Source organism: Trichomycterus rosablanca, chromosome 13, assembly GCF_030014385.1.
Source record: "Trichomycterus rosablanca isolate fTriRos1 chromosome 13, fTriRos1.hap1, whole genome shotgun sequence".
In the NCBI taxonomy this organism is placed as follows: Eukaryota; Metazoa; Chordata; class Actinopteri; order Siluriformes; family Trichomycteridae; genus Trichomycterus; species Trichomycterus rosablanca.
In genome coordinates this window covers 25,169,960-25,183,315 of record NC_086000.1, presented here as the reverse complement: position 1 = coordinate 25,183,315, position 13,356 = coordinate 25,169,960, and the positions used below count along the sequence as shown (strand labels likewise).

Sequence of the window (13,356 nt, the reverse complement as noted above, 5' to 3'; positions counted from 1 at the left end):
AAATTCCTATCTCAAAAAATTAGCATATCATGAAAAGGTTCTCTAAACGAGCTATTAACCTAATCATCTGAATCAACGAATTAACTCTAAACACCTGCAAAAGATTCCTGAGGCTTTTAAAAACTCCCAGCCTGGTTCATTACTCAAAACTGCAATCATGGGTAAGACTGCCGACCTGACTGCTGTCCAGAAGGCCATCATTGACACCCTCAAGCAAGAGGGTAAGACACAGAAAGAAATTTCTGAACGAATAGGCTGTTCCCAGAGTGCTGTATCAAGGCACCTCAGTGGGAAGTCTGTGGGAAGGAAAAAGTGTGGCAGAAAACGCTGCACAACGAGAAGAGGTGACCGGACCCTGAGGAAGATTGTGGAGAAGGGCCGATTCCAGACCTTGGGGGACCTGCGGAAGCAGTGGACTGAGTCTGGAGTAGAAACATCCAGAGCCACCGTGCACAGGCGTGTGCAGGAAATGGGCTACAGGTGCCGCATTCCCCAGGTCAAGCCACTTTTGAACCAGAAACAGCGGCAGAAGCGCCTGACCTGGGCTACAGAGAAGCAGCACTGGACTGTTGCTCAGTGGTCCAAAGTACTGTTTTCGGAAATCAAGGCGCCAGAGTCTGGAGGAAGACTGGGGAGAAGGAAATGCCAAAATGCCTGAAGTCCAGTGTCAAGTACCCACAGTCAGTGATGGTCTGGGGTGCCATGTCAGCTGCTGGTGTTGGTCCACTGTGTTTTATCAAGGGCAGGGTCAATGCAGCTAGCTATCAGGAGATTTTGGAGCACTTCATGCTTCCATCTGCTGAAAAGCTTTATGGAGATGAAGATTTCATTTTTCAGCACGACCTGGCACCTGCTCACAGTGCCAAAACCACTGGTGAATGGTTTACTGACCATGGTATTACTGTGCTCAATTGGCCTGCCAACTCTCCTGACCTGAACCCCATAGAGAATCTGTGGGATATTGTGAAGAGAAAGTTGAGAGACACAAGACCCAACACTCTGGATGAGCTTAAGGCCGCTATCGAAGCATCCTGGGCCTCCATAACACCTCAGCAGTGCCACAGGCTGATTGCCTCCATGCCACGCCGCATTGAAGCAGTCATTTCTGCAAAAGGATTCCCGACCAAGTATTGAGTGCATAACTGAACATAATTATTTGAAGGTTGACTTTTTTTGTATTAAAAACACTTTTCTTTTATTGGTCGGATGAAATATGCTAATTTTTTGAGATAGGAATTTTGGGTTTTCATGAGCTGTATGCCAAAATCATCAGTATTAAAACAATAAAAGACCTGAAATATTTCAGTTGGTGTGCAATGAATCTAAAATATATGAAAGTTTAATTTTTATCATTACATTATGGAAAATAATGAACAAATTTTTTGAGAAGGACCTGTATACAGTATATAGACACCTGATGGGCCGATAGCACCATTGGGGATTTGAACCCTGGATCCCAGTGTAATTTGAACCCTGGATTCCAGTGTAATTTACTGCTGTGCCAACCAATGACCTCTGTCTTCTTTTCTTGATGTTTTATTGCATAAATGTTATTCCCACGAGGCATAAAATATGAGTTGTAGTTTCTCAGTAAATTGTCTCTAGAACATTTGTGCTATGCCACACTAACAAATTGTTCTCAGTTATTCATTACCTAACTGACAATATAAACCAAATAATCTGAAAATACTTTGAAATGCTTTTGTGGATATAAAATACAGGAAGGCTATTAATTGTCATACTATTTATTAATCATACTATTAATTGCTATGTTTATTAATATTTACACACTTTTAAACACATGTATTTGTATTATAAATATACAGTATATACACTGATCAACCATAACATTAAAACCACCTCCTTGTTTCTACATACACTGTTTATTTTATCAGCTCCACTTACCATATAGGAGCACTTTGTAGTTCTACAATTACTGACTGTAGTCCATCTGTTTCTCTGCATGCTTTGTTAGCCCCCTTTCATGCTGTTCTTCAATGGTCAGGACTCTTCCAGGACCACCACAGAGCAGGTATTATTTAGGTGGTGGATCATTCTCACCACTGCAGTGACAATGACATGGTGGTGGTGTGTTAGTGTGTGTTGTGCTGGTATGAGTAGATCAGACACAGCAGCGCTGCTGGAGTTTTTAAATACCGTGTCCACTCACTGTCCACTCTATTAGTTGGTCCACCTTGTAGATGTAAAGACAGAGGTGATCGCCCATCTATTGCTGCTGTTTGAGTTGGTCATCTTCTAGACCTTCATCAGTGGTCACAGGGCGCTGCCCACGGGGCGCTCTTGGCTGGATATATTTTTGGTTGTTGGACTGTTCTCAGTCCAGCAGTGACAGTGAGGTGTTTAAAAAACCAGCAGTGCCGCTGTGTCTTATCCACTCATGACAGCACAACACACACTAACACACCACCACCATGTAAGTGTCAATGAAGTGCTGATCATGATCCACCACCTAAATAATATCTACTCTGTGGTGGTCCTGACCATTGAAGAACAGCATGAAAGGGGGCTAACAAAGCATGCAGAGTAACAGATGGACTACAGTCAGTAATTGTAGAACTACGAAGTGCTTCTATATGGTAAGTGGAGCTGATAAAATGGACAGTGAGTGTAGAAACAAGTTATGGTTGTTATGGTTGAATATTATGGTTGATCGGTGTATGTATATATTCCATAATAGTTTCGAAATGTTCAGTCAGTTTTAGAGAGCTGTTTAATTCACAAAGTAACACATGGTTCTAGCAAACAGAGGAAGAATGTGGCTAAGCCTGCACTAAGACTTTGGATCTGGCTTGGTAATCTGGTTCAGAAATGCGATACCCATATATGTATGCTAATTAGCTAAAGACCTTGTTTCACAAGATGCATCTATTGATTTGGTTTTTATGATCCTTGCAGAGGTCACCACGCTCCTCACAACTCCCCCACACTATGCTAAATACTTTCCCTGAGCTCCAATTAACATCATGTCACCTGCAGCTATTTACCCTGACCAGTGTACTCAGTACTGAGTTTCATTGGTTCATCCGGAGTGTCTCTGAGGACCTGACCTCTTCACCACTCCTGCATATCTGACTGCATTGATTGCATGGATTTTTACAGAGAGGATTACCAGGATGTGGAACTTTTTTCAAAGAAGTTTTCCCCTGGTTTCTCAGCTAATTATCATGCTGCTAATTGCATTTATCAAGTAACCCACACAGACCAGCGCATGTTTTGATAGTGTGAAACGGGAATTATTGGTGTTAAAGTAACATTTAAGGTGTGACTTGGTAATTGATGTTGTGCTGTTCCAACACACCTTTTACCAATGCTCAAGGAATAGCTTTCTATTCTTATCATTTCATTATCCATGTAAGGTTTAAACACCTCTGGATAAAGAGGTTCAGTTGTTATTGCAGAAGTGGTGCAGTGAGGCGGCAAACCGAGAAGTGTAGCTTCTAGTAATTAACCCGCATTGGGTTGTTCACAACTAAAGCTTTATTTTCTTAAGTACACAAGTACTATAACTTCTGGCACCCAAAACATGGGGTCTGTTTGAAAACGCCTAGTGAGCGTTTTTACAGCACCCAAGAAAAAACCTGTCTAAATTCTTAGATGCTAAGGTGACTTATTTCAAAGCTATAAACTGACTGAATGACGAGGGAGTATCTGACGCTTCCTTAGAGGTGAAGGCAATCCCAGCATTCAGTGCGGCACAACTTTTCTCACAAAAAAATTACAAATATGTCGAATGATTGTCACTGATTTTTAATTTGTATAAAGGTGTACAAGTGTAATTTATTTGCAAATTGGGGCTTATCAGTGACAATGTGACCATTTTCGGTACACAGAGGGAGATGTTAGCTGGCATGTTAGTAAGTTGTGCTGCCTCAGCCCATTGGTTTGATTGTGTTAGCTTATTAAGCGAAAACTGCGATAATGTAATCGCTGTCTAAGTAGTGTGTCTAAATAATCTGCCTTATGAGTTCAAGTCTTATTAGAATCCTCTGTACTTAGCCAGCGGCCTAGGTAGGCAGCAAGGCAGCTCACTATGTTTTCAGACAGACCCATGGACTACATTTTCCATCTTGGCAGTATGGGTTATGGTACTTGATTAGTATACGAAAAAGTAGATATTTTAAAGCAAATACTTTGCCTAAAACAATTGATAAGAACAAAGCCAGAGGACAGATGATACATGCACATTTATTTAATTATTTAATTTCCTTTTCATGTTTTACAACCGCTTTATTCTAGTTAGGGTCGTAGTGGGTCCAGCCAGTCATGTCTCTCTTTAGACGCCTGACCAGCCGATAGCACCGCTGGGGATTCGAACTCTGGATTCCAGTGGTAGTGTGTTAGCATAATTTACCCCTTTGCCACCCAAGCACCCCAGTAATATTCTTCATTCTGAATGGTGTTATGGTGTATGCTGATACATGTCATAATGCACTACTCTCTATCTTCATTAATGTAGCCTTTACTACCCAACAGTTTTGCCGGCCCTGCCTATGAGTGCTACTATTTCCTACCAAGCCTGGACTGAAATATTTGGTACTGGAGTGGTGACCAGTATAAAAAGCACAAATTGGTTGTTTCAAGGTTCACATCTTTGTCCAGTTGGTATTATTAATGATATGTAATTGTAGCCAGTATAAGCAAGATAGTCAAATGGCAAATTGCACTTCATCCACACTTGCTTAACATAGTTCCTAACATTTAGAATGTTAGCATTTATCTGTGTAAGTTTAGGCACTGAATAATCGCGAAAACTGACTAATCAACACCCGCTGGCTCTCTTCAGTGTGTTTAACGTGTATTAAGCATATTAAATACATGAATGAATCATGAATCTATGAAACATTTCAACATACTCATGTACACACTAATATTGGTCGAATTTGTCTGTCAGCTGATAATTGGTCAGCCCAGCAATGATGAGATTTTATATGTCTGTTACATGTTGTAATATGAATGCAGTGATTCTTAGTGTTCTCACTGTGACCTTCACACTTCTGGTTGGGCCAGTTTCTCTTCTTTTGAATTTTCTAATATGAGATTTATTTTTAATGGCATGTGGTTTATAGGCTGTGATTATACTTTTAGTTTAAGCCAACCAAGAAATTACATTTATATACATTGTTATTTCAGTCCTGGTTTGCTTAGTGTTCACATTTACAAATTTACATTTTAAAAAGTGATATAATATATTCTGATGCACGTATGTTGTATATTTCATTACTTAATCATCAGAATAATGCACCATGCTGGGCTAAATGCACATATTCTGTTTATGTACGCTTGATGGTATTTTTTTTACCAACGTTTTACCTATTTTTACACAACTGGCCATATCAGATAGAGAATCATCTTCTTGCAGCAGCATCAACGGAATATAGAGACCATATTGTGATCCTCTGTATGTGTAAAGAAGCCTCAGATGGCTTTGAGTGTGTCTGAGAAGGCGTGTGCTAGCTTGTGGGCCTTGCCAACCAGCGAGGTTGGTGTGCAAGTGGCAGGGGTAGCCAGAGTGCACAATTGGATTAGATAAATCCAAATTGATAATGTAATGAGTCAAAATGTAAAAACAAGCTACAATTGTTTTGCTCTTGTTGTAATTGTTTACATGTGGATTCTACATGTAGCTTATACATAGTCTGATGGTTTTGCTGCTGGTGTGTGTTGCAGGTGGATGAAGCTGTGTTCTGTGCAGGCCAGATTGCTCTGATACCATGCACTATGGAGATGTTATGTGGAGGTCCAGGCCCCCAAGCCCAGCTGTGCTACAGCCACATGGAGAAAGTTCTGGGTGCCATGAACTCTCACCTCACACTGGGCCACACACTGCAAGCTCACTGCTACGTTACAGACTCCAGACATATACCAGCTGCCAAAAAGGCATGGATTAACAAGCTACAGGACGAGCAGGACCAGGTGAGCATCAGCTACTGTGCTTGGTGGAATTGGCATTGTCTCTGCACAGTTCAGTTAAAGTAACCATGATCTGTGGAAAATGATTATTAGTTCTTGTGTAAGAGGTTTCTACACAGTGAGTGATGGACTGATGTCCTCTCTTTTCATTATTTCCATCTTGTACCCAGTGTTTCTGGGATAGGCTTTCACCATGACCCTGATCAAGATAAAATAGTTACTGAATTTATGCTAAGCTTATACAATCATTCAGAGTTATAACTCACTTCCCTTCCTGGTAATTACTAATGAAAGAAATTTTAGCACTTCCCGTTTCACCACTTCATCCTGATCAGGGTTGCAGCAGTTCCAGTTCCAATGGGAAACACTGGGTGCAAGGCAATTAATCACAGGGATTTAGTAACTTACAGCTCTATTCACTAGGCCCAACCGTGGCTGCATGGCAGAGACCCACAATATTCTAGTTGGTAACCCACAGCTCTACCCACTAGGCTACCACAGTCCGTTACTATTCATTACTATATTGTTACTATATTATTCGGTACTATACTATTACTATAACTAGTCCTCTCTAAAACAATTTTGCATGGGAAATTATTTTATTAATGCGTATAGATTGACATGTAGTTAGTGATGTGATTTTGACTGTACATGTGAGTACTGGACACGTTGCTGTAGATGATGACTCGCCATGAGTTGTTGTACATAATGTGATTGTATTGTGCACATGTTAAGTTCTATATCTTTTTAACTTGAGTTTTGAAAGTATAAGGACTAGGTATATGATGCTGATGTTGCATGTGTGCTTTTGGTGTTGTTAAATTGTCTGAAACATAGTAGTAGATATGAAAAAGAATTAGGGCTAGGGATGGTTAAACTGATGGAAACCTAGATAGAAATATGATTTTACCGTGATGGGAATAGTTTGTGGTACTATTAAGATTTCTAGTTTCTGAGATTGATATGTATTAAGACGATATGATCTGCATTATGTCATTGTATTGTGGTTATGTTGATCAAAACCTTGTTATGGATTTATAGTTTATTGTCCTAAAGAATTAGGCGTATAATGATATAAATGATGTTGTTATATTGGAGTTGTGTTATTAACAAAATGTTGTAGATACGATTTTGGCTATTTTTAAAAGCATGCAGAATGTTGTGAATGTTGTGGTTATATTAATGGTTATATGGTTAGATGTTTTGACTTGATCTTAATTGGAATAAGTACAACAGGTATGTGTGTGAAGATGTGTGTTTTAGGGTAGTAAAGTGTTTATATTAATAGGAACTCAGCTATAAATTTGACTTTTTTACATATATAATTATGTCTAGTGTTAATACTTTGTGTATGTAATGGTTTTGCAGCTCGAATTTTGATACATGATAAATGCGTTGTTTTTGTGCACCTGATGTATTTGTCAGAAAAAGTTTAGACATCCTGAAATCAGTGTCTCATGTGGAAAAAAGGTTTACTGGTGGAATTCACCCTCCTCTTTGTCGTCACCCCCCTCAAGAGCAGGCAGAAGTGGCTCATATTTACCAGAATGAGCGCTCATGAAAAGTTGATGCTGTGGGAAGCGCTGATGTCTTTGATAATCCAGAGCCTAGCACCAAGGCAGATGTCTTCCTTAGAGCCTCTTTAATCCCCTGCCCCTCTTTTGGAGCATTGCTGAAGTCTCAGAGCAGCTTATCTCCCTCCTGCTCCCTCAAGGATCCCCAACTCCACATGGTCAATAAAGGGTGTAACAGGCTCCCCGTCCCACCCGCTCCTCCTCCTCTAATCAGCGGAGCTGAGAGGGCAGGAAAAAGCTTTAAATGAGGGACCTACTGTCACCATGTCTAGCCCGCCGTTAGCCTCCACACTGACCTTAGCTCAGGAGTTTGAAATGATGACAGGCCTGAGTAGTGAGTGGAAAGTAGCAGGTCCCTGTAGGTGCCTCGGACTGTCAGTTACAGACTGTCAGTTATGTTTGTCTTCTAGGAACAAAAGTATGAAACAGTTCAAGCTAAAGTTTGGGAGAAAGAGACCAAGTCATTCGGGGGGTTTAATCAGCCACCTGTCACTGTTTAACAATTCTCTCATCTGCTGTCTTGGGATAGAAATTAGCATTAATGCTTTTCTCCACAGTGCCACCTTGAGTTACAGAGACTATGGTTTAACATCATTAAGGCTCATTTGTTGATGTGCTGTTTGTGTACTTGAATGAGTATAGCTTATAGAGTATTTATAGAGAGATATTGTCTGTTAGAAAATATTACAAAAATTACCTGTCTTTTTAAAAGAAATATAAAAATAAGATATAGTATATATAATATTATACACCAAAGGTCTGTTTGTAGGGTTTCCCCCCTTTTGTATACAGTATATGTGTTAGTATTAAGTGTTTATTTAGGTACTGTTATCACTAAACTCTTAAATGAGTAAAAATGTTTTGATTGCAGATTCGGGTAATGTACAAAAACCTAAATGAGTAGAGAACATACTGGTTTACCATATTCTTTACGTGGAGACATATTTGTTGTACACCAAAGGAATACTAGATTGACACACACGCTACAGTGTCATTACTGTGTTAGTGTCATTGCAGTGCTGAAAATAGTCCACCATCAAAAATCTGGTCAGTGGGTTTCTATTGGGGTCTCTGTCAGTTGATAAATAGGGAACAGACAGCAGATGGACTACAGTCAGTAATTTTATACCCACAAGTGCATTTTAATAATAGGTATGGTTATAAAAAAATTACATTGTATAACATTAACAGGTGTATGAACTCAATTATGTAAAATATATTCTGTGCTTTCAGCTTTGTGGTAACAGTTTGGCAAATAACCTATCCTGTTCCAATATGACCGTGCCACCCTGTACAAAAAGGGGGGTCTGTAAAAACATGATTTAATGAGTTTGGTAGGGAGAGACTTCAGGGGGGCTTCACACCTTCACAGTCCTGGCCTTACCCGCAGTCCCAATTTTGGGATGAATTGAAACACCATTTGCAAGCTAGGCCTATTCTGCCACTATCAGTGACTGACATCACAAATGTCTTTTTTTTGGCTGAATGGGCACACAATCTCACAGACACACTCCAAGATTGGAAAAACCTTCACAGAAGAGTGAAGGCTAATATAGGCTCAAAGTAAAGGCCAGCTTTTATTAATGCCCATAGTTATACTTTTGATCATTTACTCATTGTATTATTTCAGTAGCAGTTAGCCAGCCAATCTTCTATTGAGATAAAGGATAAACAATAATGATAGAAGGATATGACAATATTTAGAAGAAAAAACAATCAAATTAATAGACTAGTATTTAATATTTTAAGTATATCAGAGTATTAGAGTATTATATTAGGGTATTTTAATGAGGTAGCTGACAAAAATTATAGATTATTTTTATCATCTATATAGTGGGGTTTTTTTGCATTTTATACTAACTTTTGTAAAACAGACTAGTATAAGTCACTGTTGGATAATAAAATTACACTGAGACAGTTGAAGTGATTAATGGTTTATCCGATAAAAAATCATTCTGGCATAGCAAAAAGCCGATCATTACTTGGCTGTAGTTGTTTTCAATTGATCAGTAGCAATTGTTTACATACCATTTGTCCTGTTCTATTTATTTGGATGGGTAAGCATAAAGAAGGTGTTTTCCGTGCACTTCAATGACACAATCAAGTCTCTTTTTCCAGGCATCGACGGCAAAACAATTATCACATTTACCTCTGGGGCAGTTCACCATGCTCCGAGCAATTCAACTGGAAAAGTCTTTAATAGATACACGACAGCGTCCTCTCTACACACCACAGCATGTGTGTAGTTGTTGTGCTTTTTTAATTTCTCTAATCAGGTGGATGAAAAAGCTCACAGGGTTAATTGGGAGCACGATGCAGTTGCTGTGTGTATGAAATAGTGTTCATGGAGTAATGCTGAGGAAATTTTGGTGTACATATGTGTAAAATGAATTTACAAGGTAAAATCGATGTGATAGAAGCTGCATATGTAACAGGTTTACACAAATGAATACCTGAAAAATATAAAAAGTTTAATGCAAGGCATTTTTTCTATGGTCCATTAAAAAGTCTTACAATTCATTTACATGTATGGTATTTATCAGACTCTTTTATTCATATTATCTGGGACTGAATACAAAGCAGGCAATTAAGGGTTAAGGATCTTGCTCAAGGGACCACAAGTGAAACTTTTGATTACTAGTCCAGTACCCTAACCCCTGAGCTTTCACCACCCTTAATTTGTCCAAGTTGTATTTTACAACATCAAGGCCTGATAAACATGATGAAACGGTGATGCAGGGCTTGGTCCGGTCCAGTTTTCTGCTGGTGTATGAAGCCAGCATACTTTGCATTTTTCTAGGTACTCAGCCGGTGTTACTGTCTTCTTTGGATATCACAAGGGATCTGCCCTGAACAATCGAGCTGCCCCAGAGGCAGCATGACAGCCCTTTTCTACAGCGTGTGCCACGTTAGGACCCACATTGGGTGCTGGCTACACGAGTTGGTGTTTTTTGGGGGGTTGTCGTAGGAGCTCTGTGTAGCCTGCCATATTGTGACAACCAGTTTGCTCTGATCTACTTTCACTATTGTGGGGCATTTTTACTTTGTTTTTTTTGGGTTTTTTTTCCTGATACCCTTTCTGTTTGTGGCTTTTTAGCCACATGGTTGTTCTACTTTGGTTGAGCACCCTGCAAATTGGATGTTACTTTCCATTCTCGCATGTGCAGGGCTATACCTGGGGCTTTAGTGTCAAGGCATGATCCACCTTGTTACAGGAAATGTTAACACACAGCTAGCAGGCCGGATAGGTGGTCAGCACTGGAGGTTCAAGCAAGCTGCACAGAGCATCTAGTGTCTGAAAGATTCAGGTTCTGCCAGTCCCAAATAGACTTGCTTTACACATTACAAGTAATTAAAGAAGTTGGATTTTAGTATCAGAGTCTGAGCTTGCATGTTGTGTAATGGGTCATTTATTTAATAGCACCCAGACATTTCAAAATTATTCTCTAAGCATAATTTTGTGCATCTAATATATGAACTGGCTAATTAGCTTTAGCTACTTAAAAAGTGTAATTGATAGGAAAGGTAATGTAACAAAGTGGTAAACATGCCTGTGTCCCAACTTTTCTGAGTGTGTTGCAGGTATCAAGTTCTAAATTTATTTATATTTATACAATGATACAATAATACAATTAAAAGTTGTTCAAAGAAAGCATTAGGAATCTTCTCTTTTTGCTTTTCTTAGTTATATAAACGTACATATAAAAGAGAATTAACAAATCATTGATTCTTGTTTTATTGCATTTTACAAACTTTTGAACTGTGATTATTTGCAACCTTAAAAACCTACAATGTTATTTAATTATTTTTTAATTATATTTTGAGTTCAGCTACACATTAAAAAGTGCATTAAAGTTTACCGACATACAGCCTGGTAGGCCTAATGCGACGCCTTCCTTAAAGCTTCTTTACCCACAACTCCCCCCTCTTCCTCTACATCAAAGCTTTTTGCTCCTCAGCCTTCTGAATTGTTTCAGGATCTCATCATGCACATTATTCTTTTTTTAAAGCTCATACTCTTCCGATGAAGTGCAGCTCTGTTTTAAGTAAGTGACCAGCGCTGAGCAAGAGAGGGGAAAATTACCCGCACCGCAGCTAGCTGGTCCACTTGATGAGAGCCTCCCGCTGGGCAGGAAATGTAGGGGAACTGCCTAAGCATCCAGGCCCCATCAGCTCCCTGCTGCTCAACGGCTTTACACCAATTCCTTATTATGGTGTTTATTGTTTGACTCACACGCCTCTCCCTCCTCCACCCGGCTCAGACACACTCCATGTGCTCAGCATAAAGAGAAAGGGATGGTAAAGAAACACAGGGGGAAAACAAACACAAAAGCTAAATACATCACTTTGTGAGCATGCTTTAAAAGGGTCATTCTGATGGTGTTAAAAATAAGGCCGGGATTATATTTATACGTAGAATAGAAAGCTGTTAGGTGGGGCGGTTTGGTGCAGTGTGACAGGGGATGTCAGCAGCGGCCTTAGCGAACTACGACTGTAAATCAAATTCCACATTTTTATCATATATTTTAGATGTTTTTTTATATCCTCAAAAGACTTTGATTAATTAATTAAGTACTTTAATTACATTTAGCTTACGAGTACTTTCACAGCAATGTAGGAGTGAGAAATCACGATAGAAGAAGAAGAAAGAAGAATGCCTTTATTTGTCATATATACATGTACAGGTGTACAGTACGACAGAATTCTTTCTTTGCATATCCCAGCTTGTTTGGAAGCTGGGGTCAGAGCGCAGGGTCAGAGCACAGGGTCAGCCATCATACGGCACCCCTGGAGCAGAGAGGGTTAAGGGCCTTTCTCAAGGGCCCAACAGTGGCTGCATGGCAGAGCTGGGATTCGAACTCTAAACCTTTCAGTTGATAGCCTAAAGCCCTACCCATTAGGCTACCACTGTCCCATAGAGCAGACAGAAACAAAAGTAATAGATGTTACATTTTTAAATGCTTACTATTATTACTAAATACTTATATTCATAAATACTGCTCAGAGGATTATTGGGTGCCATCTGCCCTCTTTAAATGACATTGCCAGCTCTCGATGCCTTAGCCCAATGCTCTTTCATCCTTAGATACCTCTCACATCCTGCTTGCTATGTGCAATTCAAATGTGCAGTATTACATCTTGGCTAGTGTGGAATTATCTAGTATTGTTTGAAGTGTCTGTTATTATGTGGTCTGTTTACTTAAACTAGGTGTTGGTCTTATGTCTGTTTGTACGCACCCAGGTTTTAGCTTCTGCAATTTAATTATATCTATCATATAATGACAATAAATCATTTCTAATTTCTGATTCCAAACCACATAGGGGGCATGTAGCACTGTCGCCTCACAGCAAAAAGTTCCCGGGTTCGATTCCCAGGTGGAGCGGTCCGGGTCCTTTCTGTTTGGAGTTTGCATGTTCTCCCCGTGTCTGCATGGGTTTCCTCCGGAAGCTCCGGTTTCCACCCACGGTACAAAGACATGCAAGTGAGGTGAATTGGAGATACAAAATTGTCCATGGCTGTGTTTGACATTAAAGACTTGAACTGATGAATCTTGTGTAACTAGTAATTACCTGTCTGGTCATGAATGTAACCAAAGTGTAAAACACGATGTTAAAATCCTAGTAAATAAATAACAAACCACATAGTGGTTACTGAATAGATGCACAAAAGAGTTGTTTACACACATTTAGGCATAGTCACACTGCAGTCTAGTCTTAATCATGCACACTTGTGATGGTGAGGCAAACAAGTTCAAGACAGACAGCTTTACTGAACTAAAAGATGGATTGCATTAAAGAGGCTCTGCTGTTCCCGAGCTCCTAAACGTACCATATATCACTTGTCACATTT

At 39.6% G+C, this 13,356-nt stretch overlaps 1 protein-coding gene across 1 annotated transcript in view; it reads left to right on the top strand.

Moving 5' to 3' along the window:
• dph6 (diphthamine biosynthesis 6) overlaps nt 1–13,356 on the top strand; it is a 131,971-nt gene that overhangs the window by 102,581 nt on the left and 16,034 nt on the right. Inside the window, exon 13 of the mRNA XM_063007392.1 lies at nt 5,689–5,934. Coding sequence (XP_062863462.1) covers nt 5,689–5,934 — 246 coding nt within the window. The remainder of the gene's footprint in view (nt 1–5,688; nt 5,935–13,356) is intronic.